The sequence below is a fragment of the Emiliania huxleyi genome (assembly GCF_000372725.1).
Source record: "Emiliania huxleyi CCMP1516 unplaced genomic scaffold EMIHUscaffold_281, whole genome shotgun sequence".
In the NCBI taxonomy this organism is placed as follows: Eukaryota; Haptophyta; order Isochrysidales; family Noelaerhabdaceae; genus Emiliania; species Emiliania huxleyi.
In genome coordinates, this window is record NW_005199916.1 from 129,892 (window position 1) to 146,133 (window position 16,242).

Here is a 16,242-nt window from a genome sequence, read left to right on the forward strand (position 1 = left end):
CGAAGGGGGGTGAGGGCGAGGCGTCGTTGCGGGGGCGGTGTGGGCGCCAGGGTGAGACCGGTGGTGCTGTCGAGCTCCGCGTCGACGGGCGCGTTCGGCGGCCGCACGAGCAGGTTCTGCGGCCTGGAGGGCAATGTGGAGGGCAAGGGGGACGTGTGGGCCGTGTGCTGGCGTGGCGAGCAGGCTCTGCGGCTTGATGTCGGCCATCTCTCGGCTATACCTCGGCTATCTCTCGGCTACCTCTCGGCTGTCTCTCGGCTGCCTCTCGGCTGTCTCTCGGCTGCCTCTCGGCTGTCTCTCGGCTGTCTCTCGGCTGTCTCTCGGCTACATCTCGGCTACATCTCGCTTGATGTCGGCTACATCTCGGCTACATCTCGGCTATCTCTCGGCTGCCTCTCGGCTGCCTCTCGGCTACATCTCGGCTACATCTCGCTTGATGTCGGCGTGGATAAGGCGGACACGCGAGAGAGCGCGCAGCATGTCGGTCAGCTGCGCGGCGGAGCAGGCCGTCAGTCGGCGGGACACACGTCCTGGCGCGGACGACGGGCCGCACGCACTCGCGGGACACACGGGGCAGACACGCGTGGCGGTCTGTGCGATCTCGGGAGAGGGTCGACGGTCACAGAAACGAAGAGTCAGCAGTACCAGCGGGCCGGCTCTCGGCCGAGCGAGGCGTGATCACACCTGCGCGGCGGCGGCGACCACAAAGTCGAGCCTGCAGGGCCGCAGCCCTCGCTTCAGCTGCACCTCGTGTAGCGACGGACCTAACGCGCAGATTGTGGGAGATTGTGGGGAGATTGTGGGGAGATTGTGGGGAGCTTGTGCACCTCACTGCAGCGACGGGCCTGGAGTGTCGCACCGGCGTCGCCAGCGTGAGAGTCCGGGTGTGAGTGTGCTCTCTCGACTAGCACAGGGGGTGCGGCGCGTGTGCAGTCGAGATACGGCCGACTGTGCGCGCTCTCACAAGGCCCTCGCTCGGCTCTACCGCGGGTGCACCCCCTCCGCGGAGGGCGCGGCGGCGGAGGGGATGCATCTAGGGCGAGGGCGCCATGCAGCGACAGCGCGAGCGCGGAGCGCACACCGCACGCAAAGTCGACAGCACCGTGCAGCTGCGGGAAGAGGCCGCCCGACGGGCCGAGCAGGTGCAGTGCCGCCAGCTCGCGCGACGGGTCGCCGAGCGAGCCAACCTTGAGCGCCAAGTCGCCGCCGCCCTCGGCCGGCACCGGCGAAGTTGGCGACGCGCGGCCGGGCTTGCAGTCGGCGACGCGCTCGCACTGCCAGACGACCGAGTGGGCCCCCGTGCCCACCCGCTTGGCCACGCGGAAGCTGGCTCCGCCGAGCACGAACCGGGCACCCGGCACGCAGCCGTCCGCCTCGCACCCCATCGACCCTCTCCAATCGGCGTCCGACTGCGGCGACGACCAGCCCAAGCCCTCCAGGTCCCACGGCGCTCGCCGCCGCCGCGAGCGTCTCAGCAGCGGCAGGTCCGACGGCGTGGCGGCCTCCGGCCCCGTGACGAGGTCCACGAAGCTGTCTACGAGCGACGGCGAGACCTCCAAGCAGTCGCACGCCGGCCCGCCGTCGCAGCAGCCAGGGCACAGGCTCCCGCCGCAGAAGTAGGGGAGCAGATCACGCAGGCGCGTCATGAGCGGCGCCGCGTGTGTATGTGCCTGTCACCCAGTCGTCGCGTATATTTCTTTTCTCCTCTCTCGTGTGTTTGGTATATTGTTGGCAAATCAAGACACAGAGCTCACACAGAATCACAGCGGGAGGAAAGCGGCGAGTCGCAATTCCTGGGGTCCTTGTGGCGGGCCACCCTGTCCAGAGAGGCATGGATGCCAATCTGGGGTCTCTCGACCGAGTCTATGAGCCCTGGCCGCCTCCCGCCGGGTGGCAAGGTTAGAAAACCAAGCAACGGAGATGGTGCGGGAGCGCACGGTTGTTCCAGGGGGTCACGACACGCACCGACCCTTCACGAACCGAAAGGCTGTTGTGCCCGGGGAAGGCACAGTAATCCGGGCACGTGTTGGGCGCCCCATTCCGTTTAGGGCTAGGTCGGCTCAGGGCCCCGTCCACTTCCCTCCCGCCTGGCGCGTGATGACGAGGAGATGCCACCCAGGCCAGCCAGGGCAAGGGCGGAGGGCGAGGGCGGAGGGCGGGATGGGCGCCAAGCGGGAGGGAGCGGACGGAGTGGAATGCACAGGTGGGGGATGGCGAAGGCGGAGGGGGGGGAAGGGGCTTAGCGCGAACACTAACCAGGTACAGCACAAAAAGAACTCGCAAGCCTAACATGTAGAATAAGGTTAATGACTGCACTCTAAGTGCTCTGTCGACGTCGGCCGCGTGGAGGTACCGGACAACGTCGAGAAATCCTCCGTCGGTCTCGGGAACCATACTACTCAAAAGTACAATATAATACCACAAAGCACCACTAGCGATTTCGCGCGGAGGGCGTAGTGAAGCGCTGGGGCGCTCACTGTGTGTTATTCGGGTGGGGATCCATCCGTGGTAACCGGCTTTACCTTTAGTCACAGATCCAAGCTCAGACGCCACACCAACACCACAAACACGCTCACTTCGCCGCTGCTGTAGAGGGCCCCCGGGGGCCCATACTACGTCGAAGTACGGTGAACTGCCGGTGAGTGCCGAAAGACTGCGCCTCGCCAAGTAGCAAGTTCCGGTCGCGTGGTCGAGGAACGTGGAGAAGTCGGGGCCGGCGTGCCGTACGGCGAGCGGGGCCGCAGCGAGGAGGAGCATATACACGCACACACGCGTGTTGAAGAGGACCTGGCCCGCACCGCAGAGCTTAGCAGTGTTTTTCTTTTCCTGGCCCGTATCGTCGAACACGAATTCTTTTCTTCGCGATGTCCACCCCGCCGCGCCGCCGCTCGCGCCGCCTCGCCGCCTCCGCCACCGCCGCGCCCTCGCCAAGCACGCCGCCGCCCGCCCGCCTCCTCGACCTCCCCAGGGAGCTCCTCGAGCGCGCCCTCTCTCGCTGCGACAGCCCCATCGACATCGCTCGCGTCGCGGCCGTCTCGCTCCTCTTTCACTCGCTCGCGGAGCAGGGCATCCGCTTGTGGGCGCAAGAGCGCGGCTTCGAGCTGCCAGCGCAGCCCGAGGGCGAGAGCTGCGCCGTGCGGTGGCTGTGCTTTGCTGCGTTGCTGTGCGATACCAGCCCGCCGGCGAGGGCGAAGGCAGGCCTGTATCACAGCGTCTTCATTGACGGCGAGGGGCGGCTCTCGTCGTGCGGCTGTGCGCCGGATCACATCCCAGGCCTCCTTGGCCACGGCGAGGGCGTGACGCGGTTCAACAAGCCGACCCGCCTCCCTTCTCCGCTGGGCGGCGAACGCGCCGTGAGCGTTTCGGTTGGACACTACCATAGCCTGGCCCTTACTGCCGACGGCTCCGTCTGGAGCTGGGGCTTTGGAGCCTCTGGCCGGCTGGGCCACGGCGACCGGCAGGACCAGCTCCTGCCCAAGAAGATTGAGGCGTTGGCGGGCCAGCGCGTCGTCGCTGTGTCGGCTGGAGCCCACCACAGCCTCGCCACCACCGCCGACGGCTCCGTCTGGAGCTGGGGCGATGGAGCTTGCCAGCTGGGCCAGGGCGACCACCAGGACCAGCTGCTGCCCGAGAAGGTCGAGGCCTTGGCAGGCCAGCGCGTCGTCGCTGTCTCGGCTGGAGATGGTCACAGCCTCGCCACCACTGCCGACGGCAGCATCTGGAGCTGGGGCAGTGGAGGGCAAGGCCGCCTGGGCCACGGCGACCAGCAGCGCCAGCTGCTGCCCAAGAAGATTGAGGCCTTGGCTAACCAGCGCGTCATCGCTGTGTCGGCTGGAGTATTCCACAGCATCGCCCTCACCGCCGACGGCAGCCTCTGGAGTTGGGGCTATGGAGCCGTTGGCCGGCTGGGCCACGGCGATGGGCAGGACCAGTGGCTGCCGAAGAAGATCGAGGACTTCGCTGGCCAGCGCGTCGTCGCCGTGTCGGTTGGAGAGGCTCACAGCCTCGCCCTCACCGCCGATGGCGCTGTCTGGAGCTGGGGCGGTGGAGCCTCTGGCAAGCTGGGCCACGGCGACTGGCAGATCCAGCTGCTGCCGAAGAAGATCGAGGCCTTTGCTGGGCAGCGCGTTGTTGCTGTCTCGGCTGGAAGCTGCCACAGCCTCGCCCGCACCGCCGACGGAGCCCTCTTCGCGTGGGGCCAGGGCGATCGCGGCTGCCTAGGCCACGGAGAGGACTTGTCGAACCAGCTGCTGCCCAAGAAGGTCGAGGCGTGGGAGTCGGGGCAGTGAGGTATCGGGGGCTCTGTAGACCGGCCGGGCGTTTAGCGGCGTAGCTGCACCACAGGAGCTCCTGCGGGCGGGGGCATCACACGTTCAGCAAAACAGGGGCGTGAGCGCCGCGGTGTTGGGCAGGTGCCGGGGCAGGTGCGCTCATGCAGGTGCGCTCATGCTATAGCGCGTAGCTACTGCACGTAGGGGTAGGCGTTCGCGCCCCCCCTCGCTCGGCCACACCCCGGCAGCCGGCAGCCAATGTGTGTCGTTTCCCTCGCCCCGCCCTCGGACCGCCCTCGCCCCGCCCTCGGACCGCCCTCGCCCTCGCCCCGCCCTCGCCCCCGGCGGCATCCCCCCCCCGGCCGCACCCGGTCGGGCCGCCACCCACCGCAGTTTCGTCTTCGACCGCCGACGCCCGCGCGCAGGTGCGCCGCATCCGCGACGAGTGCTCGCTCGCACGCACAAAGACTCAAAGAGGAGAGAGATGACAGTCAGTGAGTGAAGCTGATTCCTACCTATCCATCCGTTTCTCATACATACGGACTCGAGCTCTCTCTACCACTCTCGACGCTCGGAGGACCCCCGATAATAAATAAATAAAATAAATACAACGGACATCCCAAACTAGGGCTGGGTCGAGGACAGACACGTCCCCACCTTTGCAGGATTTTGCAAAAGCGAGGGGGGAGGGCGCATCGCCGCGCGGAGAGGGCTGGGCACAGGGCACAGGGGATCTCTCTCGCCCCCAGTTCGCCCCCGAACCTGGGGGGCACAGGGGAGCTCTCTCTACCACTCTCGACGCTCGGACCCCCCACGCATAGGTTAGGATGCATAAACGACGGGGGGAGGGGGGCAAAGAAAGAAAGAAAGAAAACAGACAACCCAAGGGAGGGATGGGAGGACGGCACGCCGCCACCACACAGGGATTTTAAGGGAGGGGGGCAGTCAGAAGAAAGGGAGGCGAAGCGTTTTTTCTCAGCGATTTTTCCGCTTCGAACACTGGGGCGTCGCCGGTGAGGTTGGGGGCGGAGCAGGTGGGAGGGAGCCCGGCGAACGCGGCGGCGCAGGAGTGCGTGAGGGGCTCCGTCCCACCGTGGCTCAGGCCGTGAGACTGAAGGTGCGGAGTGCGGCGAGGAGTCCGATGGCCGCGGCTGCAGCACCGGCGACGGCGACGGTGGCTCCGGTCGAGTCAGGCTGCGCCGGCGGCGGCGACGGTGCCGTCGGCCGCTGGTCGACCAGTGGCTCGGACTCGTTGCTGCAGCCGCATGCCCTGCACGAGTGCGGGCGTGCAGGGCGCGCCCTCCAGGGCCGTGTTGTGCTCACCATTATACGGCACCGGGTCGACGCCGCACCTTCGCGCTTGTACCAGCCGGGGTAGCTGGTCAAGTTGCAGGGCGTCGAGCCTACTGTTGTACCGGCCGCATGCCTGCTAATCTCCCCACAGGAGAGCTGCTGGGCAGCAGGAGGACTGGGCAAGCACGCATCTCGCGTCTGAGCGCAAGAGCCAAGAGATGCCATCGCGGGTCCGGGTGAAGAGGTGGGAGCAAGAGCGCGCGCGCGCGCGGCGCGCGCGCGCGCCGGCCGTCTGGAGTCGGAGCGGGTTGTGCTGACCTCAGTACGCGCTCGCGGGGCCTCGAGGCCGCGCGGCGAAGAGCATGAGACGACTTTTGCGGCCGCCGTCGAGGCGCTGCCGAGGCGCTGTCTTGCGCCGCGCCCGTTCTCCACAGCGGCGTTTCGAATCCAGACGAACCCAAGGTGTGGAAGAGCCGGGTGGACCCTCTCGAGTGATCGGGCTGCCTTCGCGCGCGGCACGTCGAACGGCGCAGCCGTCAGTACCTAACCTGCTCGTTGGCCCGTGCGATGGCTTGGACGGACGTATTCATTTTAAGAATTTTACAACCACACGTGTTTTTGGCGATATAGATTCATTTTTTCGGCAAAATTGAATCTATGTGGCGTATTTAAATGAACGCCAGAAAATCTATCTATCTGGGCGCGACGCGTCGAATCTCTTTCCGCTACCGTTTACTTAATGAAATGAACTCGGGGGCACGGGACGCGGCACAAACGGGACACAAACGCCAGGCTACAAAGACGGGGAGGCACGTAGTGACGCAGGGGAGTTTACTTACTCCCACTATGAACGGCCAAAACATCTCTCTCTCTCTCTCTCTCTCTCTCTCTCTCTCTCTCTCTCTCTCTCTCTCTCTCTCTCTCTCTCTCTCTCTCTCTCTCTCTCTGTATCTCTCTCTCTCTCTCTTCTTCTCCCCCCCCCCCCCTCTCTCCCTCTCCCTCTCTCCCTCTCTCCCCCTCTCTCTCAGACACTCTAGCACTCAGCGGTCTCTTCTCTTCCCTCAGCAGTCTCTTCTCTCGAGTCTATTGCACGAGCGCTAGGGCTAGCGCCTGCGCAGTTGTGCGGCTGGCTGGCTCCCGGACTGGCGCGTTTGACAGTGTCCGCGACATGTCCGTGACGTGTCCGAGACATGTCCCGTAGGTGTGTCAGCTCGCGCGGCGCGTTTGACAGTGTCTGCGACACGTCCGTGACGTGTCTGAGACATGTCCCGTAGGTGTGTGAGCTCGCGCGGCGCGTTGGCGCGCTATGCGGGCCCGCCGCGCCCTACGCGGGCGGCGAGCCGACGTGCGTGCCGCAGTCATAGGCAGCGCTGGCGAAGCGAGGAGGTCGGCGCAGGCCCCCAGATGCGGTCACAGCGAGAGAAGCGAGACAGCAGATGCTGTCGGAAGGGTGAGGAGCAGCCTGCCGTCGAGTGGCGCGCCGCACAAGCCCGCCGTCGGCGGCCCGGTTCGAGAGCAGGTAGTCGTGGTAGTATTGAGCGCGCAATCGCGCCCGAGCCGGCCCGCCCTGGCCCTGCAGACCCTCCCAGAAAGTTGGCGATGCTCTACAGCATGCCCAGAGCATACCGGACAGGCTCCCGTCGAGCGACGAGCTATGCTGGCTCGCCGCCGGCGGCGAGCTCGAAGACCCGCGCCGAGCCTCGCCGAGCCTGGCGGGCCCACCCACACGCCCGCGGCCGCAGGCAAGCAAGGCGAGCTTGCTGGCGTCTTTGCCAAGCGCCAGCATGCCAAAAGACACCTCGCAGCGCGCGAGACGTGCCGAGACCGATACGCCCTGGCGCCGCGCGAGCGTCCGGTGGGCTCCCGCACCAAGCGCGCGGCCGCCGCGCGCATTCGCGGCGGCAGCGGCCGGGGGCGGAGCGCGCGCATAGACAGTTGTTATCTACCCTTATAAGTCTCTCGTGTCCGCGCCGACGCTCTTTTAACGTAGAACGTAAAAGCTGAACACTCGAGAACACCGCCCGCCGACGATCGATCAGTCCACAATCGTCGGCCCGCAGCGACCCGCAGCGCTATACATGGATGCCGCCGCCCCCCCGGCCCCTACGGCCGACGCGCCGATGCACGACCGGCCTCCGTCGGACGGCTCTCCGGCCTCTCCGGCCGCTGCCGCCCGCGTTGCTGCAGATCCAGTCCCTCTCACGCTCAGCGATACCCGCACAACCTACGACAACTTTGAGGTCGCCGGCTTTGGCCAGGTGCAGCCACCACCTGCTTGCCTCCATGTTCACGCTTCGCGCCCCTCCCCCCCCTCTGACGCCGCCGTATGACCTTAGGTGAGGGGCACGACTACCCGCCTGGAAGGCGCTCTCATCAGCAAGTCACCCAGGCACCAACTCCTGGGCGTTTACGCTTGACTACGAAACCATGCAGTGGATGCAGCTCGATCAAAACGGCGACGCCAACAGCTGGCCCCTGGGCGAGTTCCTTGCGCTCAGGATGAGGTGCGAGCCATGATGCTCGACTATCAGCGTGCACCAAGTCGCTCACATTCCGTGAGTTCGTCAACGGGCCGAACTCTCCAAGTCGACGGCGATCTCGAACTCTGACAACTGGACCGGTGCACCAGCCGCGGAGGACGATGGCTCCCTCGACGACATCCCTTCATCGACGGACGCCTTCACCGCCGCCGGCCCTGGGTCATCCAGCGCGGCCTCCGACGGCCTGCACGTGATCGAGGTACAGAAACGGTGGCTGCCGCAGCTCACACCCTAATCTATCTGCCTTAGGCACGGAGCCAACGGAGCCATCGCGCATGCCCGCATCGCGTGCGGCTCCGAGGTCTCCCGCCGAGACCGGCTCGGCGCGGCGCGTGGCCGCACGCCGCCGTCGAAAAGGCGATAGGAGAGGGGAGAGCGCCGGCCACATCGAGCGAGCGCTGACGTGTAAGGTGTCTGCGCTGCTCCGGTGTGTGTGGGATTATGCCTCCCCCCATCTGTGCGGCGAGGTGTTTGCGGTGGGTGCGATGGCCGATCGTGCGCGATAGCCTCCTATTGTGCGTGGTGTGTCGGTGTGTCGGTCGTCCGGAGCGTGTGGCGGCGCCGTTGCATGCAGCGACTCTGCTCACGTGCCAGCTGCCACGACTGAGCTTTGACTGACTTATGAGTGCTGATGGATGATCTCCGACAACCCAAAACCAAAATGAAAATGCGGAGTGGCCCCACTTTGGCGTGCAGATCCTGCGTCTCTCACTGCCCGCGAACAACAGAGGCGGGGGCCGCCGCAGGTCCCCCACTAGTGGCGCTATATCGCGCTGTGGTCGCGGCGGAAAGAATTCGCCCCCCTCCCGGGGCGATTTTTCCGCGACTCGCAAAAGCCTCGCTGCCGCCGCTGGTGACGCCGCGGCCCCACGCACCCCACACAAAGAGGGCGGAAACTCCCTCGCGCCTGCAGAGAGCGCGCGGCCGCCGCCGCCGCCGCTTCTAGCCGCCTCTCTCGTGCTCTCCGTCTCCCGACCCCAGCCCCACCCCGCTTTCCCTCGCTCCCTCTGAGCGCGCCCCGCTGTGTTGCAAGGTTGCCATGACGCTGCAGCGCTTGCACTCGAACGGGAACTACCCGTCGGTGGCCTCTCTCGCGAGCGCCCAGCGCGCCGCGCTCGTCGCGCCGCTCGTCGCCCTCGGCGCTGTGGGCCTCTCGCTCGGCGCTGCGTGGGCGTGGCAGGCCAAGCAGCAGATGCCGCTGCTCGACGATCGCGCCGAGGAAGAGGGCGCGGAGGGGGAGGGGGCGTGCGTGGATCTGCCGGCGGCCACCAAGCCGGCGGCGCGACGCCGCCACAAGCGGCAGAAGGGGCGCTCTGCCGACGCCAAGGCGGTTGCGGCGGCGCAGCGCGGCAAGGCCTCCTCCGCAGAGGAGGGGTCGGAGGCGGGGAGCGAGGGGGCGACCGGCAAGGCGTACGGCAAGGGGTCGGCGGACGGCGTCGAGCGTGCCGACTCCGACACCGCCTCGACGCACGAGCCGGCCGCCGAGGCTGCGGCGCTTGCCCCTCCGGGGGATGCGGACGACGCCGCCGACGACGCTGCCGCCGACGACGCGGCAGCCGACGACAGCGCGGCCGATGTCGAGGTTGCGCCGATGCCGGCCAGTGAGCCGGAGCTGTGGACGACCAGCATGCCCGCCTCACCCCCCGCCGCCTGGAGCGAGGATGCCGCCAGCCCGGGTGGCTGGAACGTCGTTGAGCGGCGACGCGCGCGCACCCGGCGGCCTTCCCCGGAGCCCGACGCGGCGAGCGGCGCCGGGGAGGGCCCTGTCGCGGCGGCGGAAGCTGCTGCTGCGGGCGCAACGTCGGACGCCGGCCTGGCTGTGCTCTCCCCGGAGCCGCTGCCTGAGCCAGAGGCCGACGACGACGCCGGCGCTTCTGCTTCCGCGGCCGCTGCGGCGGTCGCGGCTGTCGGGGCGGCCTCCTCTCCCGACGGCGAGAAGAAGCGGCGGAGACGCAAGAAGAAGGCAAAGGGGGAGGAGCAGCAGCCCAAGGGGGACGGGGCCGACGGGGCGGGCTCGGATGACCAGGCCGGCGCCCCCAGCGCGTGGAGTGTCAGCGTCTCGTCTGACGAGACGCTGCCCCCGCTGCCGTGGTCCAACGCCGCTGCCGCCGCCGCCGACGACGCCGCCTCAACAGAGGCGGCGGTGGCGGCGGCCACCGCCGAGGCGGAGCTGTCGGCAGAGGAGGCCATCCCCCCCGTCGCAACGATGGAGGTTGGCGCTTGGGGGGCCCGACCAAGGGGAAGCGGCCCCGGCAAAGACGGTGCCGCGCGCCCCCTCCCCCCCCGACCCGGGGCCGTGCCCCCCCCCCCCCCCACACACACACCCACCACCCCCACCCACCCACCCGCCCACACCTCCCCGACCCGCACCGCTCCTTCACTAGGCGGCTGGGCCACCGTGACGCGGCGGCGGGGCGGCAAGCGGCGCGAGGAGCGGGCTTCCGGCCCCGTTGCGGGCGGCGCGTGAGGGCCGCGCCGCCAGCTCGCTCCACCCGCGCCCTGGCGTAGAGCAGACCAGCCGCGCCGGGGCTGGTGCGGGTTGGGGGGAGGACGCCTGACGGGGCCGTCCGGCGGCTCTTGTGTTTTGCGGCCGCCTTCACTGTGTCGGTGAGCTGGGGCTTGCCCGCCACTGCTGTGCTTAGATGCACCGAGGGACAGAGGAGAGGAGGTGCGTGATGGAGGGTGTTGTGAGGAGGGGAGGGGGGGAGTGTGGTGTGCGTGTCTGTCGCCGCTGTGATGTGCATGCGGGATGCGAGAGATGCGAGATCGAGAGAGATGATGGCCTCCGCCGCCGTACGTGTCGCCGCGCCGCTCGGCTGTGCGCGCACTCGAGTGTTGGTGTTGGGTTGTCCCGGCAGTCTCACACCGCGAGTGACGCGCACTGTCTTAGTTCTGGTTCGCTTGCTTTTGTCTGTCAGTTGAGGTGTTGGCTGAAGTAAGTCGTCTGTGGGTCGTTTGCTTCAATCGTTCTCGAAATAAGTGTGGTCAATTCAGTATTCACCCTCCAGGCCGACGTTTTTTTATCTCTGGGTCAGTGGGGGGCCGAGCCACCTCGGGGTGGCGGGCGGGCGGGCGTTTTGAAAAACAGAAAACAGAAAACAGAGGGGGGCCAGGGCCCCCACTACGATTAGACACAAGCACCTGGCTCCTGGGACAAAGCGAGCAGCAGCAGCAAGCAGTTCAGCGGAGAGGGGGGGGGGGGAGGAGCCGAGGGGGTGACGTCCCGACACGGCAGGTTGGAGCTGACCCAGGGAGAGAGAGAGAACAGCGATGGCAGCCCCCAATGACTGTAGACAGAAATGACGAGCCGACAGCGATGCAGCGGCAGCGAAAGCGGCGAGGAGGGCCCGCTGCAGAGCTCCGCTGGGCGGCAGCAGAGACATCGGCGGGGGGACGGGGGAGCACGCGGGACACGTCGGCATAGGAGCCAGGGGTGTGTGGGCTGGGCCTGCATCATGAATGGGCCTGATAGCGACGGCGGCGACGTAGGCGAGACGGCGGCGAGGGTGGCGACGGCCACGATGAAGCTGGCTTGACGAAATGGATGACGCCATCGCGCAACAATAGACATCCCCTCGATGTCGTCGTCCTTGCCGGAAGGGGCAGCGCACGCGCCTCTGAAGATCGAGGCGCGTGGCTCAAAGCCGGCGCTGCGCGGGTTCGTGCCCATCCGACTATTGTCTACTTTTCCATTTTTTTGGATGCCGTGGTCGTGGGGGTCACTCACGACCCGCCGCACGAAGTAGGCGGCGCGCAGCGCCGCTCTCGCAGGCTGTTTTTGTCGGTTCTACATTTTGTTTTTGTTTTCAGTCTAGGGGGCCCGACCCCCTCAGAGGCGGCGGGCGGGCGCCCACTGACCCAGAGATCAAAAACGCTCGGCCCCACACACCACACCCCGTAATGGGGTGGTGCTGTGCGACTCCACGAGAGCTGTGCCCTGTGCGACACACAAATAACAAAACCAAAATCTGTGAAATGTGAAACTGTTTGCGGCGGGCAGGCATCTCTTCATCTCTCCCAACACCCAAGGCCACACGCCCCACACAACTCGCAAGCGGCTGTGGCGCTCTCGGGGATCTCGCGATATCTGCGTCCTTCGGTTGAGACCGACGCGTCCCCTGTCCTCCAGCCTGCGGCTCACCTGCCTCACTTTGCCCCGCGCATGCGCATCTCGCCGTCTAGCGCCGCGCCGCTCGCCGCGATCGGACGCCCCTTGAGCCCGGCGCTCCTCTCCACCTTCGCCGGGTAGCGACAGCCGAGGTGACGGCTGTTGGCCCAGACCATCGAGAGGGCCGCCTAGGAAAGGTCAGGTCAGGTAACCTTCCTTCCACAAGGGAGCGGGGGGGCGGGGGGGGGGGGGGGGGGGGGGAACCCTCGAAACTCGACGTTTAAAAAAAAGGGGCCCCCCGGAATTAAAGGGCCAAACCCCCGTCCCCCTGGGTGAGCGGGGGTTAGGGAGAATGGGTTGGGGATTAGGGTTAGGGTTAGTATTGCGGGTCAGTGTAATCGTGTTTGAGGTGTGTATATGCCAGAGTGTGAGGGTGTGTGCGTGTGTGTGTGTCCATGTGTGTGTGGTGGGTGTGTGGGGGGGTGCGCCTGCTGCATGGCCGCCCGCTCGTCACCGGCTGGCGGCGGGCCGAATCGGCGGTGCACCCACCGAGCGCGCTCCGCAAAGGCTGACTCCGTCTCGCTCGGCTGGAGCGTCACGAAGGGGTGGGGCGGCGGCGGAGAGAGCGAGGCGGGCGTGCCAACCAGCCGCACGGAGTCGATCTCGCTCCTACTCATAGGCCCATCTCGTGTGAGTCGACTCATTGTGTGAATCGCCGCACGGAGGCGGGGGCTCGCTCCAAAAGGCGTCGGACCAGCCTGTCGTGTCGAGCACCTGTTCACAGCAATGGGTGTGAAGAGACGCTGTTCACAGCCTGTCGTGTCGAGGACCTTCCCAGCGCGCGCGGGAGGGAGGTGTGGGGTGGGGTGGGGTGGGGTGGAGGGGTTAGAAGGGGGCGGGAGGGGTGGCGAGTCGTGTGCGGGTGCGGGGCAACCACCGGGGGACAGGGTGTCGTGGCGGTGGCGGTGTGTGCGTGGCGAGTGTGGCAGTGGCGGTGTGGGGGGGGAGGGTGGCGGTGGCGGTGCGTGGCGAGTGTGGCAGCGGCGGTGTGTGCGGCGAGGGTGGCGGTGGCGGTGCGTGCGTGGCGAGTGTGGCGGCGGAGACGGAAACTGACCAGCTCAATCGCGCGGACGGGAAGCGTGCCGGGAGAGACCTTGAGCTCGAGCGCGTCGCTCGGCTGCCGGTGTGGGTCGGTGTTGTACCTCTCTCCCCGCCAGATGGTCGCCCAGTCCGACGCCTCGCCGCCCTCACCGCCGACCTCGGTCGCCGCGCGAACCTCGACGAGGGAGCCCGGGTTGAAGGACTGGTACACGGTGACCGAGGAGGGCTCCACGGCGGTGCGGAAGAGCAGCCGCACCCACTCGCGGTCCTCCCCCTCGCGAGGGACGGGCGACCACGCTCGGACGCTGGAGCCAGCCTTGGGATACACGGCCGGGCGGCCGAGCAGCTGCCGCGCGGAGTTGTCGCTGCTCGAGAACTCGGAGCTCACCCCGACGACGCCCGTCGGATACTGCTCGATCGGCCGCGAGGCCGAAGCTGCAGGCGCGCGTGAGGGAGCTGCAGCAGGCGGCGCGGAAGCCTTGCTCGAGGCGGCAGCCTTGCTCGAGGCTGAGCCCAGCGCGACCTTGGCAAGCTGCTTGGCGGCCGCGTCGGGTGTCGTGCGCGCCTTTGGTTTGGCACCGAGCGGGCGGCTGAAGGAGGGCTTGGGCAGCGCCGACGGCGACGGCGGAGAGGGAGTGCTCATATACACACCCGTAATATGGCCGCGCGAGAATAAAAAATAAACTGGGCGTTGCCCGCAACCCGATCCCGATCATCCGGCCCGCTGGGTGCGCTTCTCAGCTCCCCGGCCCTGGATGTGAGGCTGCCGACAACTGCTCCAAGTAGCTGTTAAAATCCGGATCGCGGCAGAGTATTGGTGCAGAGCTCGTCTAGGAATTCACCTCCATCGCGTTCGCCGTCTGCGAGTTGAGCTTCGCCACCTTCGCCTTCTTCTCCCGCGCCGCCGCCGCCTCCCGGTCCTCGCGGCGGTCCGCCAGCGGGTTGTCGCCGGCGTCGGCAACCACGATCATGGCCGTGACGGCCTCGCCTGCCATCTTCGATTCTCGGTCGATCGCGCGTCCCAAAAGTCGCCAAAAGTCGCCAAACGTGGCGGCTCGCAATCACCCGCCCGCCGTCCCGGCGGTCCCGCAGCTCGCGCGAATCTCCCTCTTAACCCACCTCTAACATCACAATAGGGAATTCCTACCCGCGCACCTGCCCAGCGAGGAGCTCGACGCCGCTCCTGGCAGGCGAGGCAGGGATCTCGGCGACGTTGGAGAGCGGGCGCACGATGTCGTGGGCGACGCCCGTCCGCAGCTGACACGTCGTGGTGACGATGATGGCGAGGAGCATCACGGTGGAGAGGAGCGTCCCGGCGCTGCTTGGGCTCGGTCGAGTTAGCGGTCTGGGCATGGGCATGGGCAGGGACATGCTGAGGGAGGGTGTAGAGGATGTAGAGTGTAGAGCGCTGTAGAGCTGTAGAGATGTAGAGCGCTCTGGAGCGCTGTAGAGCTGTAGAGCTCTACATCGGCTGCGTGACGAGGCGGGTGCGTTGTAGAGCGATGTAGAGCGCGATTTTGCTGTAGAGTTTGTTGTAGAGGCTCTACAGCCAAACCGCCGGGAAGGCAGTGACTCAAAGAGGTCGAGTCGCACTAATGGGGTGTCTCCGAGCTTACTGGAGCTCTGATGGACGGCCCTGACTATCACTGACACACAGAGACGGTCACTCTGACGGCACACAACACCCTATAACTGCGTCATGACCAGCCTGCCATGCGTCGCCGGTGCCGCATTCGTCGCTGTGCTTCTTTAGCAGGCGGTGGACTATCGGCTGCGAGGACGGTCGCATTTGCGCGAGGCGAGGCGAGCATTCAGACGCGTTGCATGCGCCATGACTCGCGCCAGCGCGTGCGGGAGCTCCTGGCTGAGCGTTGAGTCCAGGCGAGTTGCGCTGGCCACGATCGCTACGCCAAGCCGAGCTGACGCGCCGAGGCGCCGGCCAGTCGCAGCCGTGAGGCATGCCACAGCAGCAGAGGCACCTGCCACCCATTGGGCGGGCAGACAGAAGGCCAGGGCAGCACTGGTAAGTGCAACGCGCCTCATGTCGGAGAGCGACCGTGCCTCGTTCGCCGCTTATGATGTAGAGTTTGTTGTAGAGATTTCACGTTGTAGAGCGCCTCTACATCGCTCTACAACGCACCCGCCTCGTCACGCGGTGGATGTAGAGCTCTACAGCTCTACAGCACTCTCCAGCTCTACAGCTCTACAGCTCTACAGCGCTCTACACTCTACATCCTCTACACCCTCCCTCAGGGGACATGACGATTTTTTTCTTTATCAGGCGGGCAAAGAATTTCTTTAGGGCCTGCCCTGGATTCGGTACTTCAGCTTGGTATAGTATCATCGTATTGCAGATCATACCCCAGGGCTATACCCTGATACCCTCTTGAGAGGACCCGCATTGGGACCCTAGAGGATAGGCTGATACCCTGGGTGGGTTACCGTTCACACCGGACACGACCCCCCTCTTCACACCTCTTCGCGCGCTGCGCGCGCGCCAAGACAGACAAACGCGCTCGAGTGAGCGTCGCGACTTGGGCTGGAGCAGGTAGTCCCCGACCGCACCGAGACCGAGGGTGAGGACGAGGAGCACGTTGACTCGCAGGACCTAAAATCTCTTCGTGCGGCGGAGGCGCAGTGTGAGGATCTCGAGGTACCCTTAGATGTGGTGGATATGGAGGAGAGCGCAGCTGCAGAGGAAGAAGCAATGATGCAGGCACAAGCGCAAGCAGCCGCGCTTATCGACACGCTGCAGGGTGATATGCACACATGCGGGCGCTGCCAGGAAATCGTTCTCGAAGTCAACATGGCACCGGCAACATCCGGTGAATTCCGAAACAGCTGGCTTTGCCGAAACGAGGAGGCGTGCATTGCGCGCGCAACAGCTGGTGGGCGTAAAGAGTTTGAATGATACCGGGGCGGACCGTGC

At 66.4% G+C, this 16,242-nt stretch overlaps 3 protein-coding genes across 3 annotated transcripts in view; 1 reads left to right on the plus strand and 2 right to left on the minus strand.

The window, feature by feature from the left end:
- The window catches only part of EMIHUDRAFT_239077 (hypothetical protein), a gene marked incomplete at both ends in the record, with an annotated part of 2,545 nt that extends 899 nt beyond the window's left edge, over positions 1 to 1,646 (minus strand). Inside the window, 2 exons of the mRNA XM_005776200.1 lie at positions 965 to 999; positions 1,082 to 1,646. Coding sequence (XP_005776257.1) covers positions 965 to 999; positions 1,082 to 1,646 — 600 coding nt within the window. The remainder of the gene's footprint in view (positions 1 to 964; positions 1,000 to 1,081) is intronic.
- Positions 1,647 to 9,136: 7,490 nt separating this feature from the next.
- On the plus strand, positions 9,137 to 11,093 carry EMIHUDRAFT_443962 (hypothetical protein). Its single transcript, XM_005776201.1, has 2 exons — positions 9,137 to 10,365; positions 10,489 to 11,093. Exons 1-2 carry the CDS (start codon positions 9,144 to 9,146, stop codon positions 10,569 to 10,571), a joined length of 1,305 nt encoding a protein of 434 aa, XP_005776258.1. The 5' UTR covers positions 9,137 to 9,143; the 3' UTR covers positions 10,572 to 11,093.
- Positions 11,094 to 12,250: 1,157 nt separating this feature from the next.
- EMIHUDRAFT_116172 (hypothetical protein) lies at positions 12,251 to 14,308 on the minus strand (the record flags this gene model as incomplete). Its single annotated transcript, XM_005776202.1, has 6 exons — positions 12,251 to 12,340; positions 12,425 to 12,428; positions 12,762 to 12,881; positions 12,934 to 12,986; positions 13,327 to 13,878; positions 14,156 to 14,308. 6 exons carry the CDS (start codon positions 14,306 to 14,308, stop codon positions 12,251 to 12,253), a joined length of 972 nt encoding a protein of 323 aa, XP_005776259.1.
- Positions 14,309 to 16,242: the final 1,934 nt, after the last annotated feature.

What these genes read in the sequence shown, in the direction of transcription:
- EMIHUDRAFT_443962 (XM_005776201.1), top strand. Translation starts at nt 9,144, where the DNA reads ATGACGCTGCAGCGCTTGCACTCGAACGGGAACTACCCGTCGGTGGCC. An exon ending in AAGCGGCCCCGGCAAAGACG is followed by an intron (nt 10,366 to 10,488) that starts GTGCCGCGCGCC and finishes CTCCTTCACTAG; the next exon opens with GCGGCTGGGCCACCGTGACG.